Source organism: Brachyistius frenatus, unplaced genomic scaffold (assembly GCF_029030835.1).
Source record: "Brachyistius frenatus isolate BFR_SWC_R1_liver_20210118 unplaced genomic scaffold, ASM2903083v1 Contig_9, whole genome shotgun sequence".
NCBI classification, from domain to species: Eukaryota; Metazoa; Chordata; class Actinopteri; family Embiotocidae; genus Brachyistius; species Brachyistius frenatus.
In genome coordinates, this window is record NW_027210608.1 from 6,787,501 (window position 1) to 6,812,500 (window position 25,000).

Below are 25,000 nucleotides of genomic sequence, written 5' to 3' on the forward strand. Positions count from 1 at the left end.
GTTGGGGCTGTTATGGTTTTATATGCAGGCACTTGTGAGTGCCACCTCTGCTGGAAGCCACAGTCTGCTTTTCTTTCAGGATCAGTGGGCGTGTCCTTGCTGGGTTTTAGGTGGGCATCGGAGCATGTCTAAAACCTCAGGAGTATTTGGTCCGACCCCCTCGGCCCCCCTCCCCTCTTGTTGCCCCTCCTCTGTTTCTGAACTGCAATCCACACACACTGCCAAGGTCAGTGGATTAGCATGCATGAGAGAAAGCGCACAATATTCGCCGAACATAAACCGAACGTAAACAAGAAAGGACACTGTGTACACTGAGCATACACAGCGTGCTCTGAAGCTCGGGTTAAAGGGGCATTTTCATTTGCTTCTCTGCTAGCAGCCTGTGTGAAAGTATTAAGACAGATGTGATCTGTTTTCCTTTGTCAGTTGCCGTTTTCCATCTATCAAGGTGTCTATGTGATGTGCTGTATAACACAGTCTCTGGATGCTACGGGTTTCAGATCGGCCTTGTGTAGCCTTTGTTTTACAACCTCACTCTTCCCAAGTCACTATGCACTCTGCATTAGTACAGCAAAAGCAGGAAATAACTGAAGTGTTACATGACTGTGAAGCTATATAAATATTAACATATAGTCCTAAATGTTCCTTTCATAGTTTATATACAAAATTTAAACAATATTCACATATCAGCAATTGGAGGTGTGGAGGACAACAAGAAGCTGTTTGATTTGATCAGGGCTGCAACTTCTTAATCATCTTTATTTTCACCAGCAACAAGAAGTTAAAAGACAAAACAAAAATCTAAGTAAAAGGGCAGATGGAGAGCGCAGACCTTCACCAAGGCCAATAGTCGTCTCTTCTTTGATGTACAAATGTGAAACTGCTTCCACTCTGTACTGTATATCTGGATATATTTACAAGGTTATTTAAACTATTAGACATGAAGCTTCACATCTCAGCTGTTGTACCGGTTCTGGTTCTCGCCAACAAATGTACTATCCCTGAATCACTTATCTCATCTAACTCTCAGCAAGACAAATATTAAGCACGTTTCTTAAAATGTCAAACTATTGCTTTAAGAGGAACCAGATTAACCAATTTGAATTTCTCCTCCTTGTTCTAAGTGAACACAAAATAAGGTACACAAATAACCCCCGTTCTCAGTGCATCTCTGGTGAAAGACAGCAACATCCTGCCTGAGAAGTTTCCGATAACTAGCAGTGATACAAGCCGAACCGAAGCTTACTGCTTCAAGTCCCGTGATCCTTTGTGCTGCCTCTCTGCACAAGAGCCATAATGAAAAACAGACAAGCTCTCCCACTGCAGCAACCACAAAAAACTCCACTCACTATACATGGGAGATTAGCCCGCTCATTAGGGGAGAAGGAAGGAGCGAGAGGAGAGGGAGGAAGAACAAAAAGAAAAGGGACGCCTTTCCAGGAAAAGGGCAAGGGTCTTCTCTCAAGAAAATAACCGGGTCGTGCTTTTCTTACAAGCAATAAAATATAAAATGGAGGTTTAAAGAGGTGACCTGCTTTACATCTTTTAAATCAATGGTGCACGGTGAACCAAGGCCAGTTTGTATACGAAACGTTTGGCATGTCAGTGATGCTGCAGACCTTGTTTAAGCAAAGCTCATTGAATAGGATATAATCAGTGGCAATGACACTGAAATAAGATTTTCTACACTATATTATCTGATGAAAGCACTTATGTTCCCCAGTTGACAACCTCCATCACTAACCGCTCGTGTCAAAATACATGAAATTTAGATTATGAATGCTAAGTGGGCTAAAGCAAAGTGGAGGGAGAACAGAAACGTCAGTGGTTTGCAAAACACTCACTTGCTGGGAACCAGCCTTGGCCTAATTTAAACCATTTAGCTCTTAGAAATAAGTTAAATGGCTGAAGCATGTGAAAGGTTGTTCCTGGTTGTGAGTGATGCTAATTTGAGGGCGGCGCATGTGAAGAAAGGATGACGCCTGGCTAAATTGGATGAAGAGAAGAAAACAAGAATCAGAATATGTTTTCAGGGGGCGGCGCTTCAGATTCAGGCAGGTAGTGTTTACAGGAGCCGAAACATCCTGCTGCATCCATGTAAGCCTGTACTTTAGTTCCTGCTGGATCAGCATATTTGCTTGGATGAGGACAGAAATACATTGTAGGAAGCAGGGAGCTGATTTTGAGAAGCAACTTGTTGGTTTTGTAGACCTGATCTTTTCAACAGCTGCAACACAGGATGTTGAAAAGTGGCTGCTTACAGAGGCTCTCCTGAGAAGCAGCCAATTTCCCATGAGAGCCACATCCAAACAGCTACCTCATTTGTCATAGTCTCCCATAATGCATCAATCAATTACCAAAAGGCTGTCAGTTGAGCAAATACTAGGAAACAGTGCCACGTTTTTAAATTACAAAGATTAATCCACAGTTATTTTAATGAGTACTGCTCCAGTGTGTGCAGAGTAATTGCATATAATGATGAAGTCAGGTGCAAAAAGGTCTTCCATTCAATCAGGGGATTCACCAGGACAAACAGTAAACTTATATTTGAGAGATAAATTTTGGCACTGAGCTGCATATTATCAAGAAGAGGCTAAAAGGTATGGACTTTATGTGCCAGAAAACAGCTGAGGCCCCCAATTATTGCACTTCATTTGTTCTTCAATCTGAGGCGCCACGTTGTTACACCACACATTTCCCCCCCGTGTCCTTCTGTCAAGGCTTAGGGGGGGAAAAAACAACAACACAGACAGTAATTTCTTTGCAGTGGCATCTAATCTAAAAAAAAAAAAAAAAAAAAGACCCGCAGGGAGCAAAACTTATAATTGCATGTATTTATGAGCAATGGTGTTAGTAGTGTTGGTGTCTTTAAGTTGGCATGTGTGCATCTGGGCATGCGGGCACTTGTGGTCTGTCATGTCTGTGTGAAGACTCTCCAGCAAAGACTGCTTCACTGCACACTTGTTGCAGCTGTGTTTGTGCACCACCGATCTAGATGATAGTACTTTGTGTGGAATTTGTTAAGCCCCGCCTCCAGTCATTACCTTTGCTATGCCTGTCAGGGTGTCTGATCTCGCACATCACTTAATATCTACAGGCCAGTATATTTTTCCCAAGTCACCTGGTAGTAATGTGTTACCATCACCAGAAGGTGTCAGTAAAGCTCATAAAAGCTGTTTGCAAACTGTCGTTAAACAGCAAAAGGAGGAGAAATAGAACTCTTTGTGGTGCTGTGAGATTAGATGCAGCTAAAACATGCAAAGATAATTAAAACCATCCAAAAGTTCGGTGTGGAAAGTTACAAAAATGAATTTAAATGGGAGGTGCAATGCAAACCCTGCCAGGTAAAGCTAGCATATCCTAAGTCTACCGCAGCTGTGCATTCACAGCAGAGTTTACAGGTTGAGAGAGGGTCTCTTTGAATAATAGTCAAATAGTTCCCAGCGAATACTATTTCCGTTAAAAATACCCAAAATATGAACTTAATCCACATGATTAAAATAAAAGACAAAGGCTGAAGCTGCACGTCCCTGGTAAACTTAAGGAAATAAAGAGGTCGTGCTCTTTCCTGCAGTGTCGACCTAATTAGTCCCAGAATTAAATAATAATTATGATAATAAAAGTTTTATCTGCTTAATTTTCATACTTGGACAAGACAGATGTTATATTTACGCTTTATTGTTCTAATTTTTAAAACTAAACAAAACATCACGAGAAAAACATTTTTTTATGATGAGAACATTTGCAATTCTTTTCAATTCAATTCCAAATCCAAAGCACGACAAACTTGCCACGCCTAGCAACGTTGCTAAGTGATGACAATACATTTCTGTTTAAACCGTCCATCATGTTATGAAAAACAAGAGCATTGCTGTCATTCCACTTTTCTTTGAATTCTCACAATTATCATGACTGAACGAAAGTGTGACAATTATTTTTACTTACTGTAGGGGAAACTGATGCGTGGTGTGACATCCTCCTCGGTGGCAATCGCTGATTGGACGCAGCTAGCCAATAGCAGCGCAGCAGCCAGAAGACGGTGGACAGTCGCAGCTAATGTCCACATGGTTGCCTGATTCTCTTATGCAGACATACACAAATGCACACAGTTTGTTTTAAGATTCCTTGGAATTCATTAAGCTCCTCTTGACTCCACAGAGCTTTATTTTCTCACTCCCATCTTCCTGCAGGCGGAGGGGGACGGGGGACGGGGGACGGGGGACGGGGGGTGAATGTGTCCTTGACTTGATTCTTGTACTCCCAGTGGTCCTTACACACGGTTAGTAGACTCTTAGCACAGAGAGGAGGAATCCTTTCCGGATTAAAGGCTGCTTGTTTTCATCTACTCATAGTGCTCTTCGATGGATCAGCGCTAAGCTCCAACCAGTGGCCATTTAGTACAAGTCATTTTGGATCTGTGGGGAGAAGAGAGAGAAATGGTTTCTTTATGTCTGATCCAAGAACACGGTAAAAAAAAAACAAATCCATATCCAACTTCTGACGTAAAAACTACCAACTCCAAAGGCACAGAGACTGATGCACTTGGCTGAGGATCATTCTGGGGGATGGTGTGGAAACACTGCAGAGATTTGAGAGAGGTGTTTATCAGTTTTGACAGCAACAGTGGCATCACCCAAAAGTGAACCGCCTCATCTCGCCATCCTGAGACTTTAATATTGAACTGTAGCACACAGCAACGACTACTTGTGATTTTACTGCTTACTTTTTCACCACACAGCCGAAGAAAAACTCAACTAAACAAATAATCCAGACCACCAGCCGGCTGACATGAACACACTCATCATGTGGTGGCCTGAAGGGTTTCACAAACTTTCAAGTCTAAGTGAATGTCCAATTTGCTGCTTGCACTGGAGCCCACAAAGTTTCTCCACAAGATAAAATGCCTGCTGGATTTTTTTTTTTTTTTAAATCCATGAATTTAATTATGCTGGCATCAACAATTGGTGAGAGATCCACAAGAAGATAACTTCAGAGCTTGGCTCTAATTTTTGTGGCTTTGTGGGGAAATAAATGAAAGATGAGCAATTCCAAAGAAAACTGTAATTTGTCTCAAAGAGGTGCAATGAACAGACCAGCTCTCTGACTTTTATTGGCCTCGGTGTGAGTGTGCACATAAAGTGTAGCCATATGCTTATATTTCTTATTTAGCAGGGTGTCAGTTTTCTTGGAGAGCACTTGAAATAGGTGCAATTCCCATCTGTTTCGCTCCTCTTTGCAAAACAAACACAGGAGATAAAATGTCGTTTTTTTAACAACACAATAATTAAGTTGGAAACTTGTCTTCATAGTTGTAAAACCTGCAATAAATGATTTTGGGGAATTTGAAGGCAACAGAAACAAAATACAAACTCAACACTGATCCTTTAAGTTGACCTGGTGAACTTCCAGCTGATCAGAAGATACGTGAGCGTTTGGATTCATGTTTAAGGGCACCTGGACATATTCCCTATTCTTGTATTTTGGTTTTTGGTCACCTAACTTTGTCCGGTCAGCATCAAATGGCAAACAGACAGTGTACAGTTGGGTTATTAAAGCAGTGGAAAAAAGCTGCCTGTTATGACAAAAAAAAAGCGAGAGTCAAACCAAACAGTAAAGTTGTAAACAAAACCATACGGAAACACGCTGTAACACTATGAAGGATTTCTTACAAATAGTAACACTTTTTACATAACACGTCGATCCATCATTGTAAACATATCAATGACAACTGCTTCACAACAGCCACGCTAGTGGCTCTCTGATGCCGCACTTAGCATTGTATTAAACGCTAATATTAACATGCCAACATGCACACAATGATAGTGTTAAAATGTAGTAACGTATGTTTTACCATGTTGACCATTTTATCATGTGTAGCATGTTAGCATGCTAGAAAATACGTATTAACACTAAACACAAAGACCAGCTGAGGCTGATGTCATTTGTTCTGCTGACATTTTGTGAGAAACAATTTGGCAAAGTTAAAATATTGACTTATTAATGGTGCTAGATCAGGGGGTCACTGAAGTTATTACACCCTGATAGGGGCATGAATGGCTGTAATACATTTCCTGGCTATCTACCCAATATTTGTTGACATATTTTAAGTCTGGGCTACAGTGTCAGCCTGACCGACATCCCTGGATACCGTAACTAAAATACAATGCCCACACCAAATAGCTGCAGGGAAAACATCTGGCTTTAAACCTAAACCAGAGGAGCAAAAATTGCTGCTTGATTCTCGTGATTCTACCAACAGCCTGATAAAACACACACACACACACACACACACACACACACACACACACACACACACACACACACACACACACACACACACACACACACACACACACACACACACACACACACCTCACTTCATTTCACTGAACACAATAAAGGCTGTTCCTGTGTTAAAACACAATTGACTGTTCCTTATTGCCCGACAGTACTGGATGTCTTCCCCGGAGCCCCCATGTAGGTGGCAACGTTTAGAAAGTAAACACTGGAGAGCACATGGCATCTCTTGCGTCAGTGCAACAACTCCTAAAAGACCTCATTCAAATATTTACGATAGCTAATAAATCCAACAACAGTCCAGGAGGAGAGTTGGGGCAGTGACTGTGTGATGAGACAGAGGCCTGCTGAGGAGAACCATTGTTCTGATTAAAAGAATGTGGAATAAACAGATTTACAACCTCATCTGTGCTATACCCACAACAATATGTCCATTTCTTTTAAATGCATAACTTTTACCACATCCACAGCTATCATTCACGCTACTCCTGTGCCTCTTAGACTTCTGAAAATGCTGCTGAACTCGCTTTAGTTTGAAAAACTAAGCGGTTGTGTTTTAGACAATGTGTGGAAACGGAGGCTTTTGAAAATGGTAACGCAGACACTCAAGTTTGCTTCCTGTTGAGGTCGTATTTGTCATGACGTGTCCTTCATTAATTTGTCACACCACTACCATGTGACATTTTTCTAGAAGAAAACAAACACTAGCTTTGACTACAAGTGATTAATTCAACATGGAAAACAAATTACAGGCATTGTTGACCTTGTTGTCTACAATAGCAGCTGTTGAGCAGTTAAATTCTGCAGTTTATAAAGATGCCACTGCCGACATGCACAGGAGGGAAGAGATTATCCAGGTAATTTGCAACAATTCTTCTGTCCAGTAATGTTATCAGCTCTGCGTTGCACCGTATTTGGTGACCAACGCTGCAGTTTACAGAAGCCGATGAGTCACCAAAAATCTTGTATCGCCCGCTTTGGTTGGCATACCCAGCGAATGTGAAGGGTCATGTGATATGCAGTTTCAGGTGTGTTAATATGGACAGAGATAAATTGGGAAACAGTGCTAAAACGCTCTGTGAAAGTTTTTTTTTTTTTTTTTTAATGCAGCCGTATTGGTGTGGAAAGACTTTCATACTGCTTCTGTATCTCCCTGTCACAGCCGGGTGTCTGTCCGTCCCCGGGGTCTCGAGCACTGAACCAATACGTCTGTGTCGCTCTTCACTTCACGACCAAGCCCGCTTTGCTTCTTGCTGCTCCACTGAAGCTACCTGAGTCACTGGAGGCTGAGACATCCACCCACGATCCTGTAACATTTCCCTCCTCCTCTGGAGGACCCCTCTTACGCTTGCTGGGAAAAGAAGCATGGCAGCACATCCAGCGCACATGTTCCCAGGGCTCATCCTTATGTAACTCCAGAGGTCTTTTTAAATTTGAATGCAAAGAGAGGGGTGCTGTTAACAGGATTTCCTGCCTCACTGATAAATTAGGAAGCTTTTTGGCTAATTCTGTAGAACAGTAATGCATAAAGAAGTATCTCAACACTTTTGGACTGACCTCTGACTGCCCAAAAGAGAACAAAAACTACTTTTCTGACCAGTATGGCGATGAGCGATGCACAACTTAACAGAGATTAAGTTCTAATTGATGCGGTCCAAATTGCAGCCTATGAAAGTTGCCAAACGAATTGTATCATGATGATGAAATACGATCTGAAGCTAGTACCAGGTATGCACTGACTATAAACCAAATGAGATCAGCAGATTTCAGAGTTGTTGTTTTTTTGTTTTGTTTTTTTATATGACTTCCAAAAACTGAAAAAGAAAGTAATAAACACTCATTTCTGTCTCACATGCAAGACTTGGGAGTCCATTTCCTTGTCTGCGTCTGATCAGTAAAACAACACTTTGTGTCAATATGAAGAAGCCCATGCAGCTGACTGGGAAACAGAAGACATCTGGGGAATCCAAAACACCGGAGGACTCATAAATGTCCATATAACTGGGGCCAGCACCTGACGAAGACTGGATGGATGCTCTGCACGCCTGAGGCAGATCTGTTCAGGCTTAGCAAGGGCATGAAGGGCAAGTACACTGATGTAATACTGCACTCATGCTGCACTGTTCCTGTTTTCTTTGACGTACTTTTTCCACTTAAACACCACATCACACATACATGCATTTTAGTCAAATTAATCATGTCGTGTCCTAATCCATTCTAAAGAACAATGGTGCATGGTTCTGAAGAAGAAAAAAAGGACTTAATATTAATAAGCATTAAATCATATTTGACAGCAAGTACTCAACCAAAGAAAGTGATCTTATTAGAGGCAACAATTATAGGATTTATAGGATTAGAGCTCTATTCAACCGGAGCTGTTACAGTACAAGCGACCAGCTATGCTCAATGCCACAGGACCCATCTGTTCATCTAGGCGAGGGTCTGCTGCTCCTTGTATCTGTGAAGGGTGAATCTGGTGCCATATTGCTTAAAGCTAGAGATTCATTAACCTTCGCAACCTCCCTCGAGGCTCCCTATTAATACCTGCATCTGTTCAGAGGGAGAAAGGAAATGACAGACACATTGTGCGACACACTCGGCCAGGTCATGGTGAGTTCACTGGACAGGGGAGCAGCGTGAATGCTAACCATTTGGTCAGTTTTTGTGTAAAAGGACCAGGCTTTGTGCTTGACTACCAGCTCCCAATAACTCATCACTGCAAAGTGACTCGTCTCACATTTAGGCTTTGGCACAGGCTGAGGCACTTATGGAGATAATCAGCAGCCAGGCAGGACCCTGTGATGAGAGTACTATCACAGAGTTTGACATGAGGCTAGATTAGGCCATGGTCCAATCCATTAGCTGTATCATGAGTGCATCTAAATGAAAGAGAACTATGAAAGCAATTTAATTGTGGCGTTGCAATCAAATCTGAAACTGGGTCTCAGTTTTTGCCAGATTTAAGGGTGACTTTGAGAGACTGTATCCAATCGGTAACTGCTCCCAAAAAAGACACAAAGCCCGTGGTTCGAATGAATTGGGTCGAATAAATGTTCTTTTCTTGCAATGATGTGAAAGTAAAAATTTTCTTTTTTGTGTTCGACCCTAAAAAACAACATGGCCCCTTGGATTCAGATGACTATTCAGTAAGATTTATGGAGTCATTATGTTGGGCAGAAAAGACCCCTGCAGGTGACTGACAAGGCAGAGACTCCTTGCTGTGTCTGTCATTATAACTCACAATTGCAGCAGCCTGCTTCACTGAGTGGGCTGTGCAAATCACACAGGGGATGTGGGGGGAGGGCCAATTTTCCCCAAAATCAATGGTTAGCCATTCAGTGGTTAACTGTGAGACATTTGTTAACTTATTGTAAAAGCACTGTCTTTTATCATTAATTTATCCCTAATTAGCTCCCCGTCCATTCACTCGTTTCAAATTAAGAGCTCCTTTACTTAATTAACGAGGAGTCACTAGCAAAATATACTAAAAGGAGGACTGGCCAAATCATGTGAAAAATGTAAGGAGTTACTCATTGCATATTACTCTGTGCAAATCCATTATTCACATATTGCACATTATTAGTCATTACAGGTTTCTGTTTAAACCAGGTTACAGGTTGCCAGGTTGAAGTGACATTTAGGTTGAAATTGTTTATAGTGTGTGGATTGTGTTTCAAAGACAGAGCTGGCTGAAACAACCACACACAATTGATGGATCCGTGTCGCTGTTGACCAAGTATCCTCCGACTCTCCCAAAAACCAGGTGCTACCAATGGAAAAGGTTAGCATTCAAAACATTAAAAACAAAACTGTGTTTTCTCTTCTTCTGGTACATGATAACCTGCCACAAACTGACAAGGAAGGCTGTCCACTGTACAACCAAATCAAACATCAAACCGGAAAAACAGCAGAAACGAAGCGTGAAATCTGGCAACCACTGTTCTGTGTGGAAATCTATCGATACAAGACTATCTTAAACTTTTACACCTTAACAGGACAGAGATGAGAAAGAGAGAAGAAAGATGTAGCTTCTGTAACCACATATTTTCTTGCTTATGTGCAGGCAAAGTTTTCTTTACCACTAATCTTAAAGACAGTGTAGTCCTCCTGATAAATAACTAAAATAGATAATACAGAACAAAAAAACAGCACTGTCAGCTAACTTTAAACCTTATGAATCTTCAGTATATTCTTCAGTCAAGGGTAGAAGGTGAACTAGTGTTGTTTTCATGCAGCACTATGTTTGGTGGGAACATCAGGCACCACATTAACTTTTACCCGGTCCACCTGGGACTGGGACAGGAGGGAGTGAAGAGGAAGGTTTCGGCCGAGCAGGCTGCTCCCAGCACCAAGAAAGCAGACTGCTAAATAAATCACGACTGGGTTAAAAATAAACTGTAAGCACCCCGTGCAGCAGTCGAGACAGCACCAATTGTTTTCTAAGCTGGCGGAGCTCATAGCAAATTCATCATCACAGTGACTCGGTGAGTTTACACAGCGTCAAAGCATGAATCAGCATGTCTGGATGAGGGCGCTCGGTGATAAAGACAAATGATGAGGAGTAGATGACTGTAATGACATCACAATATTGCAAACTACAGCACAGCCTGGCGTGTAGAGATTGTGCTTCATCCACCATGACATAAATACATGACGTGACCTGAATTCAAAACAGGTCAGGAGACGAGTCCCACAATCACCATGTTGGTCTAATGACGTCTCGTCAAACTGTGAAAACATTCAACCAAGCTGCTAGCAGGTCTGTGGAATTTTGAAAACAGGAAGTCTTACTAAACGTTACCAAGATATGGTTTAAGTGTTGAATGCATTTACAGTGGTGCTGACATGGCTCGTCACTTTCTTAGCTAAAACGTTTATCAGAGACAAATCTTCAGGATATCCTCTTACAGGAGCCTTTGAGTAGGTTTTTAATATGGACAGCCGCCTCATAACTCATAACATGCAGAACACAATTGAAAACCTGGAAAAAAAAGATCAAGATTAGTTTTGTTATTGCTTCTTAAAAAGGAAATTCCTGAAGAGCAGGAAATGAAATACTGATTAAATTGTAAATATTTAAAAGAGTAAAAAGTATAAAAGTACGGGATAAATAGGGCATTGACTTTCTGAACACAAGAGATTTGCTTTCTGCTTTCACTTTTTAGCCTCAGTTACAATTGGAAGTAAAAAAAAAAAATACAAATAAAAAAAAAAAATAGAAAAATGTTCTTCTATTGTCTCTCCAATATCACTTCTACCCTGCAGGTAACATGATTTTCTCTTGGCTCCGAAACTAACCGAGGCCTCTGTCGGCACACAGCAGAGAGATTCTAACCCAGGATAAAATTTAAAAAAAAAAAAACCTTTATGCACGCTCCAACTTTTAGGTCTGTAATATGGAACAGCTGCAAACTCTGGGTTCAGGATCCCGACGCCTGAAGGCAAACGTCTTCTGAAAGAAACAAATTTGTACAAACGGCACAAAAAAGCAGATCCGACTGTTAATCGGTAGTCATTGATTCAACATATACCTCTCCATTTCCTTTAGGGTAATGTGTTTCTCTCAGTGGCTGCAAGTGGCTGATAAGCTGCAAGAATTCTAACCTTTTACTGTTTGATAGATTTCAGACTGTGTATTTTGATGCATAAACAAAATATTTTATGTGGTTAAATACCAGCATTATATCACGTGTTATAGTCCAGTGCCTTTTCCTATCTTGGTTTTTTTGGGCATTATTTCGTGGATACAACAGGATGTGTCATCAGACATTAATGTGAAAGTCTCTAAGAACAGAATTCAAATTAAATACTCCATTATTTATTCACGTGTGATCCCAGACTGATATGAAGATGACTTCCTCCTGCACGTACTATCAATTATTCACAGAATTGTCTTTGTGTTGATGACTGGCAATTTGGTGCATTCAAACACGCAATAATAATAATTTCAAATAATAAAACTTGAAAACCAATTTGGGTTTTTTGCTAAAGAGAAAGGAGCGCTTATACGACCAAACTGAATGTAAACACATATCAAAGATGAGCTTTTAGAGCACCACAACAAAAACTTGCAGTGCAACATGAAATCCACTTTAGTGTCCATTAAGAGTGGATATAAACGCTCTCACTGGCTGATCCACATCTTTGCATCAAACCTCCTTCTCATATGTTAATCAGGTAGCAGGATACTCATTGAGTATGCCCTAATTGGGTTGGCATGACCCTGAGCTACCAGACAGATCTGTTAATTGTTTAACTATGGTACGTGTGCCGTTTCCATGATCCCGTCACATCTGTGTCTCCAAGTCAAAGGCATTCATTAAAATGCAGAGGCGACCCAAGTGATTCTACATCCCTCTGCAGTGTCTTTAAGGTTAGGGGGCACGGGACTGTATCTCTGTGACGTTCATCCCACCGCGCCATACCCACACTGTGCTGAAATGAAGAGCAAAGAGCGAGATGTGACACCACTTTCAGTGTGATCCGCAGCTCCAATAGGCTCTGAGGAATAATTAAACTACCTTTTACATTAGTGTACATACTGCTCAGCTTTGCCATGCAGGAAGTAGCAATTATCATTTCAAACGAGTGAGTGAAGCAGAACTGGCAGAGGAGATAAGTGCTTAAAGGAGCGCTAGGGTCACCTTATTCTCTCTGATACAGACTTGCCCTTGCCTGAAATTATTCAAGCCTGACGGGGAACGGTGGGAGATCGGTTCTTGAAAAACTTGCAAAGCGTCAATAATGAGCTGCGCATCAGTCAGAACGCAGCGTGATAGGAGACATAATTTCCCTCTCGACACAGCGCTGTTACAGAAACTATGGAAACCTTTGGAGATGTAAAAGCCACTCATGAAGAAATAACTTGACTGCGCTGAAAAAATAATTGCTATTGGACTACAAACTCACTGGAAAATAGATTACATTAATCTCCTTTTGTTTATGTGCTTCTGGGCTGAAAAGCTCTCCATACACTTTTAACCTGATGACCTATTTAGACTAATGAAGTGCACTGACCAATCAGGAAATCCTCACGATAAGAGCTCAACATTTTGCCTTGGGTGGGAACATCAGACAAGGAGAGAAAGGAATTTAAATGTTCACACACACTTCCTTGCTATGGGTTGTACAGCTCGACAGAACTGAATTTAATGATTGTCCAAAGAAGTTAGCAGTGCGAAAAAAAAAGAAAAAAAAATCGCATTTCATTTATATCCCTGCCATTCCTGTTTCCGTGTGACTTTCTAGCCCAGATATAAGAAATGCTGTTGCGGCAAACGGCCACAACACAAGGAGAACATCTCATTCATCTGCAGGGTTGGTGATGATGTCAGTCAAGACTGTGAACAAACTCTGTGGCGTGACAAAGGAGAGGCGAAGATTTTCAGTCATGTAATCACACAATAGAGGCCTTTGTGAGGTCTGGACCATGCTGTGTTAGCATCACAGTTCATCTGCTAATTACACCATCAAACCCACAGGCTTGGCTGTCTATAGTAAGCCATTCATCTCATGACTTGCACCTCGAGTTTGCGCGCGCATGCCTGTGTGTGTGTGTGTGTGTGTGTGTGTGTGTGTGTGTGTGTGTGTGTGTGTGTGTGTGTGTGTGTGTGTGTGTGTGTGTGTGTGTGCGCGCACACGATTAATCCCTGTAGTTAAACCGATGTGAGCACTCATTTCTTTACATGATTTGACAAGCAGGCCAATAGGATTTTAAAGGCGTATCAGATGACTGTATTCTGTTTCTGGCCCACACTTCACCTTGTCAGACCCGAACTGCAGTCGCGTCAGCGTGTTCAGGTACGACTTTCGATGATCGTAGCCACAAGCCTCGACTACAAAACTGTTCACATTACTCATCCCCGGTGGAAACATGACACTGTGTCTGAGTCATTTGTCAGGTTTGCCACTTCAAGGCAGTTGGCCGTTTACTCTCGGTAAACATGTCAACTTCAAAAGGAACAGCTGAAGCACTTCTGCTTTGTTTACTGTCAGGTATGGGCTCCGTCTTTGTCTTTGCGAGCGGTCGCCGCCAATAAAAGAAGAAATAAGTCAACAGTGCGGTCCCTGCTGGCAACAGTCCAGCTGATAATAGCTGATACATGGGACAGATAGGGAATGGAAGCATAATGATTTTTTTCCATAACCGTTACTTTACGATATAATTACAAATGATTAAAAAGACCGCCAACATTACGATTAATTGATTTATGAAGTTGCTGCAAGAGAAGACAAACTCAGCCTATTTTTTTTTTTTAACTAAGGGACCGTACAAAAATGATTTGTCTGGAGAGTAAATAAATTTTAAAAAAAGAAGCTCATTCCAAATTTTTTTTTTTTTAAATTTCTTTAAACGGTGGAAAACTTCCAACATGTCAAAAAACACTTAACAGTAGTTTGGTATAACCTTTTTGACTGTGAACCTAAATTTAAACATCATATGTAATGACAACAAAGCCCGCTCACATTTAAGGAAAATTGGAAAGTGAAAAATGTTTGTCAAACATGAGAGTGGTGCGAAATCCAGCACTTCTGTTGTATCAAGATTGACAGACTGCTTTTTGTTTATAAATATAGACTTATTCACGCAAATTTAAAATATGTACAATTTTGAACGGTTTATATTTGAAATAATATAAATCAAACATTGTTCACATGCATGTTTACTTGTTTGTTCTTTACTGCCTTTGTTGTAGCATTGCTGCATGTCTTGGAGTGTAACCATCACCTGTTGATCAGTGCAGTGGTGTGACTCCATTGGCAGGACTTTAAACGGTGTCACCCACGTATGCTCGTGTACAGCTGTTTTGATATGTGTGGGTTCTTTTTTTTTTTTTTTTTATTCAAAAGGGAAATTTGTAGCATATAGTATATATATATATATATATATATATATATATATATATATATATATATATATATATATATATACCTCCTCTGCTGCTCTCCCAGAAAAGTCCAACTACCCTTTCTTCATCCAAGAGAGGAAAAAAAGAAGACAATACATGCCCTCCTTTCGCCACCCTTCACTTATTATTTTTATACTGTCCCTAACATAAGAGATTTTCCATACTAAAGAAAACTTATATCAATACATGAATGGAGCTTTATATAACACCTTGTAAATTGACTTGATACCCAACAAACAGGAAAACGAAGGGGAAACAGAATCCACAGATGGAACCAAGACCTGGTTTACAAATTGTATTGGAACAGAGGCAGAGGAGAATAAATAAAGAGGCACAGAGGCAGAGGAGAATAAATAAAGAGTATTTCCCTGCAATAAATGGGTTGCTTATCCACTGCTGCACTCTCTCTCTTTAATTGCTTGATAATGTCCCCCTCCTGCCATATGTAGGAATACAAGTCCTTTGTTTTTATAGCGGAATAATATGGGTCTATTTAGTAATTTCCCATGTAAATACTCAACCTCAGGTCGATCTTTAGGCAAAATAAAAACACAATAACTGAATTCATATCACCCCCAAATGCAATACAACATATGGTTATCAGCAGATTCTCAAGGAAAAACATTCCAGGCACATAACTAGTCTGTTTTCCATTACAAAGTCACAGTTTATCTTTTTCCTCTATATTTCTTTCAAAAGAAGAGAGGGAAAACGAAGTAGAGGCTAATTTCTCTCTGGAGAAGAACATGTTACATAATATATTTCCATCCACCTCAGTTAGGCCCTCCTACGGGTCACTGCAGAGGGCAAGTCTGATGAACTTGGAAGTCGTCAGACCGACGCAGCAGAGTGATATAAACCTTCCTTCACCAAAAACCAGAGTGGGTCAAAATGTGTTACCCAGCTCTCTTTAACATGGGTCTGTCACTGCTGTCGGTTTTATTGTGAAAGGATGAACACAAATATAGGATTACAACAGAAATATTACAGGACTATAATGACCTCAGGAGGCCTAAAGATTACATCACAACAACCACACAGTCACATTGAATCTTCAGTATAAACATTGCAGAAACCACATTCATTAAAATTAAAACATGCTATGAAGAAAATCAGATAGAAAACTACTTGCAGGAGTGTAATTCTGTGTACGGCAGTGCATGGACATAATAAGATCCTGCGTGAACAGATATTACCAGGCATGAGTGAAATGTAAGTGGAACACACACTTTTACTATCAAAAAGAGATCTATTTGTGAAAGTATCGCCAGAGTGACAAGACAAAGGAAACCGTAGAAACTCCCATTTGTAGAAGAATTTCAGGCTCATCAGGACAGCCTCAGAGGAACATCACTTGCATTCAGCGCCAACATCAAAACCCCTGCAGGGCCTGGCCGGCCTTTTGACAGGACCTGCAGGTCAAACTGAATATGAATGGTCTTGCAACTGGCAGACAAAAGCTATGCGAGGACACAGCAGAGACAGTTAGCATGCAGGGCTACAGCCAAGTTTTAGTGAAAGCAAATGTAAACCATTAAAGTCTTTGGACAACGTGTGAAGGCAAAGTGCGAGTTTTCACAGTTTAAGGTAGCATTAACACTCAAAAGAATTCTCGCAGATTCCTCAAACTGAGGCGCGTTCGCTGCCAAATGTTTTAGCTGCGGCGAAAACGCAGAGAAAACAAAATCTGCACAGGAGTTTTACACACAGTGTCAAACTATTGGGGACAGGCAACAAACCTTTTTTTGAGGTCTTCTGCACAATCTCAGCTGAGCTGATGAAAAGGCAGCGTGGCTGGCCTCATGTCTGCCCCGTCCCTGGGTGCCGTCTGGCTTCAGCCCAGCAAAAATGACCGTTTTCCCACATCTCAGCACTTTATGGGAGGGTGCACAGGGAGTCTGAAAATGCAAGTTCCCATCAGAAAGCCCAGAGTGATTCCAGTCCCTCTGGACAGCGTATGGAATATCACAAACCTTCTGGGGGTTAAAAGCAGCAGTGTCTCCCCTCCCCGGTTTCTACTTCCCCTCCAGCTCTTTACCAAAACCTCTCCACATGCTGACCATTCCTCTGAAGTTGTTACAGTGGGTGGAGTGTTGGGTGGAGACTACGTGTTTGTTTTGTGTTTGAATGTGTGTGTGTGTGTGTGTGTGTGTGTGTGTGTGTGTGTGTGTGTGTGTGTGTGTGTGTGTGTGTGTGTGTGTGTGTGTGTGTGTGTGTATAAGTGCATGTGCTCTGCAGAGTGAGAGAAAGAAGGAGAGAGAGGGAGGATGGCGTGAAGAATGCCATATGATGCTTTTGCACGTGCTTCTAGAGAAAAAGTTTCTTCAGTTTCGTTTACAGTAAGAGAGTCGGAGACTATCAGTGTTACCGATATAGTATCACACAGCGGTAAACAGAGAAGAGGAACAGCAGAGGTCCGACGGGAAGTCTGCTCCACCGGTCATTTACAGTCTGATTCCAACAAAGTATATCAGCACAATATGAAAAATTAAATGTCTTCTGCTCTCAACTGCATCATAACCAACCAGATTAGGTCCAGCAATTCAGGATGAAATCCAGACTTTATAAGTAATCCAAACACAGAGTAAAGGAGGATGTTCCATCCAGCGTCAAACTGTGTTTGTTTCATAGAAATGTGGAGCGATATGGGAGGTCAACACATTCTGCAACACGGCTGCAGAGATAAGAGGAGGCAGCTCTTTGGAAGAGCATGAGAGAAATCAAGTAAATTATCATTAAAGTGTAAAGTTGGATAGACTCAAATCCAAAAGGCTAGCCGTGGAGTTAACAGAAACATAAGATTAATTAGCACTTAGCAGCAGCAAACTCTCCAATGTTTCTTTAAGTTTGGTGAAATAAAGCAGAGATCTTCAGAACAGTGTCTGGTTTGCTGTTTCTTTGGACTAGATGCAAATAACAGCTGTTTACCCACACGGGCAGACAGCAAGTCCATGCTGTTATCTCCCCACCTATATACAATAGATACTGGAAGCTACAGCTACAACATAACTAGTTTTATTCTCATGTATAAGTTATACATTTTGTTGAGGGTGCAAATCAGGCAATGTGTGCTTGACACCCTTCATGAGTCCCATCAAGCACATCTGTGACAGAAATGGCAGCTCTGAGGTGAACAAGACCACAAACCATGTAGGAATGGAATCAAAGTCAGATTTTCAGGGACTGTATTAAGATAAAGCATCACCAACCTGAGCAATTTTACAGAAAACCAGCATTTGCGCTTTAAAGATCTCCTCTTAGAATAAATTGCCCCGGCTAAATACTTAAAATGTACATTTATGCCGGTATAAAGAGGCCCGGGAAATAATATTACTATAATAAAAACCAAATAATAAATTAAAAATACGTTTATGTGCGTTTTATCCGTGTTCGCTATAAAGCTGTTAACATGGAAACCAAAGCAGACCGAAGCACAAAAAGACTTTACCATCCACGAGTAGCTGCGCAAAACCACTCGGTCACAGCTGAGGTCTTCAGTTGTCGGGGAAAAACTGTCGGAAAAACGGATCGAAACAACATCTAAATCCGCAAAATGCGCTGGAGCTTGTGAGTTAAGGAGTCCATTAGCGTGTCCGTGAGGTAAAGTCCATCCTCCGTGCGCATGAAGACGAGCCTCCTCCGATACAAACGAGACGCTGGTCTCTTTCAAGCCTCCAAACTTTGGCTCCACCCACAGCACACGCTGCCTGCCTGCAACCACTCAGAGCCTGCAGCACTCTTTACAATCACCTCTTGTTAACCAAAGAGAGAAAATATCACAAAGTTACAGGTCATATGTCCAGTTTCCCCCTTTTGTAAGACAGAAATGGTATAATTTAAAATTTATTGTGAAAATGAAATTTTTGTTAAATTAATTCTGTCCATTTTGTAATCATTTTTGAGTGACCTATTAGAACTGAAGGGGAGTGTGTAAATTTTGTTTATGAACTAATCAAGATAGCTTAAAATACAGAAAATTGTTTTCCACAACAATAAATATATACATAGAAAGTTCCGCGAGTCATCGATGCGTATGATGAACCGAGCTGTGCATTTTAAGAGGCCGATCTCTGAAAAACATTCTGCTACCCCCCCCCCCCCCCCCCCCCCCCCCCCCCCCCCCCCCCCCCCCCCCCCCCCCCCCCAACAACAACAACAACAAGTATACATCAAATGCATCCTGCAGAATAAGATCTCAGAGAAAAGGAGAGACTCATATTTTGCTTCTCTCAGATTCTGAGGTGACAGATGTCTTCGTGGAGCAAAAGTTTCCCTGCTTTGTTGGGTTGGGTGTCAGTGTCCGTCTTGCACTCTCTTCTCGGGGCTCCCCTGCAGCCATCAAACAATGAATGACAAGCGAGAGTGTCCACCACAAAGAGAATTACAGGGGATTATGTACAAAGGCAAAGACCTGAGCACAACCAGACCCAGCCATTCATGTAATCTCTTTTTACCCCTAGAAAAGAGTAAAAAAAAGAGCTGTGGGCACCAGTCATCTAGTTTTCCTTAAAGAGTTCAGCCAGGCTGTCCCCTCTGCTCTGCTCTGGATGTCCAATCCAAATTATCTTTCCTAACACGGGGGGATACAAATCAAGCTCAAGCATAACACAAAACCACTATTCTCACCCGCAGGGGAGAAAATAACATGATTAGTCTCCAACTCCTTGCTCTCAGTAACATGTGGTAATGTGACAATTTGTCAGATATTTTGACTGTTAACACAAAGAAATTTGATGACAGTAACCAAGCCAGGCACTGAGTGCTGCAGGCTGCATGCTGATAGCTCGGTATGACAGAGTCCTGACGCTTTATTCTGGAAATGCTGTCACACTCTGACTGGTTTTGTGTGCCTGTGCCTCAGATAAAGCAAAGGCCAATGTCTCCCACCCCACAATGGAAAACTCTTTGACAGGTGGGGGTTACATTTATGACAAAGGCGCCGTTTTTTTTTCTGGCTTTCTGTCCCTGTTTTTCTTCTGCTTCGACTGCATGCATATCTCTCTCTATTGTATGTACTTTGATAGAAATACCCCAAATCAAAGTTGCTATTCCTTATCTGCCGAGACCCAAGTAGTCCCTCAACTACAAATAAGGATTACTTCTGAGAGTAGTCCCACTTACCAAGTCAGGCTTGAAACAGCAGGGGGCGGATAGACAACTCAGCAGTACGAATTCCTCTAAAAACAGGCAGAACTTTTCTTTATTATCTCCACTCAGCAGTAATTTATGGCAAAAAAAAAAAATCAAAAATCAAACTATGACTAAGTTCTCTAAGAAAAATAGGTTAAAACTTATAGATGTTAATTAGCCTCTACCACCCACTGACAAAAGGAGAACAACATAAGGAGTCCTCAGATGTTGGCACCCTCAAACTGGAGATACTGCAGCTTTGGGTGAGACATGCTGAAGTTTATTTGGGGCATTTTTATACTTTGAAAAAAATTCCTCATGACTTTGACAAAAGCTTAATTGTTGACCACATCACCCTCAATCTGCTGCGCTCAAATAATCTCATTGTTATGGCACGTGAACTTGAACACAGGGAGCACACAGCAACCATTCATATTAAGGGCATGCCCCCCTGTGGAGCTTTTATTGGGGTTAAGTATATGACAGACAACATCAGATTTGGATAGCCGCCTATATTCTCTGGATTTACTCACCCAACAAAAGCCCTAAGTCGTAGCAGCTCGCAGTAGAGCCCAGCTTATGTCAATGAGATCAACAGTTTCTCCTCTTTGATTTACAGCCTCAAATCGTTTGTCATTCGTATTGATCAGTGTTTCGTGCACAGGCAAGAAAATTCAATGATTTTGTTTTTAAAAATAAGCGTTTTGAGGTGCCCAGAGAAAGAATCCTCACGACACTGACGATTCTCACAATTTTCCTGTCACTCCGCAATCAGGTCAAAATGTGTTCTAATGCCTTTGATTTATGACTTAAGTATAAACTAAAAACGTAAAAGGACATTTCAATCAGCTGTATGAACATCTGCATGCTAAGATGCTGAACATGGCTAGCACAGTTACTGTTTCTGTTATATTCTTAGTTTAAAACATTCAAAAATCAATAAAAAAAAATGATCCACAGAAAGTGAAGCAATAATGGTTTCGACACTATGTCAAAGACATTTGAATATTGTGCTACACAGATGTCTGCTGAATTAGCATGCTAATTAGCTAACCCCACGCCTCAACAGGGGACAGTGAGTCACTGGAAACCAGAGTAAACATCATATTGTTTTCCACTACTGGAGACGACTCTTGGCAAGTAACGGCTCTTTAATGCAGCTAATAAACTCAAACTGAACAGAAAAACATTCCAAATGGCATCTTTCCTGTTGGCTGTTTTATTGCTACTATAGGAGCTTTCAATTTTAAATGTGTGATTTTAATTTGAAAGCTGTGGCATTTAGCCGACCAGCAGTGTAACTTTCTTACTCAGAGTCAGATTGGTATTAATGATACCGGACCTGCTGTTGTCAAATCTAAAACCACTGTACTTGGATCGGTCAAATCTGGATTGGATTATCTTTGACAGGCTGAACTCTTTAAAAAAGGTCTGATCTGTGACAGCTTTATCCATGAAGACGCTAAAAAGGGGTTTTACTTAAAATGTCTAATGTGTTTTCATAACAGTTTGAGGTAAAAAAAAAAAAAAAATACAGAGCTACGTCTCAGTGGTCAGATGGATGAGTTTATCTCCCATGTCTATATTATGCTGGAGCTAAAAAATAAAAAAAATAAAAAGGAGATAAGCAAGCTATAACATAAATTATAGATTCAACCAGTCAGTCAGGTCCATAACTGGAAACTTTACAATCATTAGTTAGAAAACAATTCAAGTATTAACTTACGGCAGGGCAGGAATACAGAAAAATATCAACCTAACTGCTAAGCCTCAGTGGAGCTAGACTCAGAGCCGAGCGGACGCCACCGTCACTCACTACTGACGCTTAACGTACAAAGTGATATTGCAAGACTGCAAGAAATCGTACACATTGCACTGCTGTGCCTAAGTAGCATCTCACAGTGGAGCGAGCTGGCGCTAACTGAATGATGACATCGGTGTGAGTACGAGGTGTGCTCGCCCCTGCAGGCTGCAACGTTAAGTCAGAGCGGTCCACTGCAGGTGCGTCCTGCACAGTGGACCGCTCTGACTCATCTCCGTGGCCTCACCTTGTCGAGCTCTGACAGACCCAAAAACGTCCCCCACGTTTCACTTAATCTCTCTCCGCACACGCAAGAGGCCTCCTCTCTTCACACTGATGATTCATGACTGTTCAACTGAGGCAGCACATAGATCCTAAAGTTTCTAATTTGCTTCCTCCATAAATGATCCTGAGATGGGTTGTTTTGACAAGTTGGTCATATATCAGACACAGTCAGCCCGTCAAGTCTGAGACTAGCTGTTTTGATTCCTTAAATTATGTTTATATAAAATTCCTATAAATTATATTTTGCATGTTTCTGAAACCAGACGAGAAGAACATTTGTTTGTCAGTGATGTTTACTTACGTAACAAACTATCACCACAAACACAAACGTAAAATGTCAATGTCTGTCACTGAGTGAGTGATAAGTTACACCGTTGGTTTGGACGAATGCCGGGACTTCCTTTGACCGTTTCAAATTAAAAGCCATCATTTCAAATTGAAAGCCCTCTGGCATTTCATACAGAGCCCAGCCACACTGGGGTTTGACCTGGTTTTGTTTTCCTGTTTGGTTCAAGTGAAACAGCTTATCTGTCTGTATACATAAATTGACAAAATTTGCCCAAAAAAAAATCATACATTACACATCAAAATAGCTAAAATGAAATGTTGTAGCTTTTGATGTTTGTCTTATGGCTACACAACTTTGACAGTGAACTTTTGGACCGTGATACAGTTTAAAGAATAATCTAATTTAAATTACTGAAATCAAATAATATTTTCTCATTTCACTGGACATGGGAGACATTTGTTTTTTGTACAAACAGCAACAGAAAGAAAACATATTTACAAAAGACAATTCAACAGCTTGTGTTGTTATTAAGCACCTTTAATGTTTACCATCTTATTTTTAGCATTTTACTATGCTAACACTTGCTAAGTAGCGGAAACATCCTATCCCAAATCCATCCATAAAAGTCCTGAATTGTGTGGTTTTTTTTAGTGTATGTAGTGTGTCCACAAACGAAAAATGGAGTATATGAAAAAAAAAAAAAAATTGATTTCTGAGTGTACAAATTTTCACAAAGGAGGAGAAGCTCACAGCTAAAAATAATAATAAAGTATGTCGGTATTTTTTATATTACTAAGATGTTTAGTACAAATTTCATGGTAATCCATCTACTAGTAGTAGAGATATTTAGTCTGGCCTGTAGTGTTGGTCTGGCAGACTGACAGCCCAACATCGCCAGCCCTGTAGAGGCACTTCCATGACTAAAACATACCAGAGAAACAATGACCCGATTGCTCTGGAAAATCCACAAACTTCAGTTTTCATTAGACCTACTCTCCTCCAAAGTAATAGTCCCGATACAATTTCTCAACACAGATGCTGTGAGTTGTGGGTTGTAGTGAAAAGCACGATGCTTTGTCATTTTTCAAAGCTGTGAGTCTTACAAATCAAATTCAATTCATTCCCATTGTACTGACCTCAAGGCAGAAATATCAGCAACAAATGTCCCCAAATCTGGACACATCAAAGCAAAACTATTCACATGGCCAGATACCGGTAGAGGAATGCAGGGGCTTATGCCAGGTGTTTGTAATGTCGGTGAATTTATCCTCTCAGAGATAAGGCACTGTCCATGTAGGTTGTTGGTAACAGCCAATGTGGCCAAACAACATCACAGAGAGAGAGTGGAAATCACTCAGTTATCGCAGATGGCTGCTAGCGCCCATATCAAAGACAAGGGAGGTGGCTTCCACTGTTTTTTTTTTTATGACTTCCATCCATCCCTGCTTCCTCACAGCTTTGTCTTTCTCTCCCTCTCATGCACACACATGTCAGAAGTACGCTTGTGTTTATGGTGACAAGGAAAATAATTAAAGAGATGCAAATCATCTCATCAGCTTTAATTGGCTCTTGCTTTCATTCATTACACGTTCCATCATCTCAGAGTGAGTTCCTGAAGGTTTTTAGTTTCCCTAAATAATTAAAGCATTGAGGTTTACCGGCTCACTTGTCAATACAGATCAACACAGAATACAGTCGGAGCTGAAACTGAGATTATTGAAGCTACCAGTGAACAGCTTTGATTTTACCTTCATGGCTATGCAGTGCGTTAGATTTCTTCTGTTTGTTCTTCTGGGTTCACAATAAAACTTCACAAAAGAAAAACTAGAATGAATCTGAAGATGAATTGGAAATATGTCACAGAAATATCTGCGGATCCATCTATGGATTACCTTTACAGCATTGCTCTCCGGGTCAGTAAACAGCAAAGTTACAGAAAAAACACACACGCAAACAAAGAAAGACACACAAAAAGACAGATAAAGAGGGTCCAACATGTGGCAAAGATTGTGAAATAGACCTCGAAGTCTTGACGCCATAATGAACATACTGGAGCCAACTGAACTGTTCGGACACCTCTTCATCTTTCCTAATGAATATGAAGCAATATCAGCTGTCCGACAGCTTCGGGGGAAGGGCCGGCATGTGGCGTTAATATGACTTCTATAGAGTGTCATGAGATTAATGCACCTTAATGTGGTTTGTTTTGCCCCAGGGAGCTTAAGGGAAGGGATGTCAGCGATGGCCAGGGCAGATTTAAATGAAGATGTTGGCGTGTGTGTTTGCTCA

At 41.0% G+C, this 25,000-nt stretch overlaps 1 protein-coding gene across 2 annotated transcripts in view; it reads right to left on the reverse strand.

Moving 5' to 3' along the window:
- The window catches only part of sema4bb (sema domain, immunoglobulin domain (Ig), transmembrane domain (TM) and short cytoplasmic domain, (semaphorin) 4Bb), a 54,235-nt gene that overhangs the window by 25,931 nt on the left and 3,304 nt on the right, over window positions 1-25,000 (reverse strand). The window contains exons 1-2 of one of the 2 annotated variants that reach the window (XM_069690514.1): window positions 18,655-18,816; window positions 3,946-4,415 (exon numbers count right to left, since the gene is read on the reverse strand). In XM_069690514.1, coding sequence (XP_069546615.1) covers window positions 3,946-4,066 — 121 coding nt within the window. In that variant the 5' untranslated portion in view covers window positions 4,067-4,415; window positions 18,655-18,816. Of the gene's footprint in view, window positions 1-3,945; window positions 4,416-18,654; window positions 18,817-25,000 lie in introns of those variants that run through there. The other variant, XM_069690515.1, reaches the window with a different exon arrangement.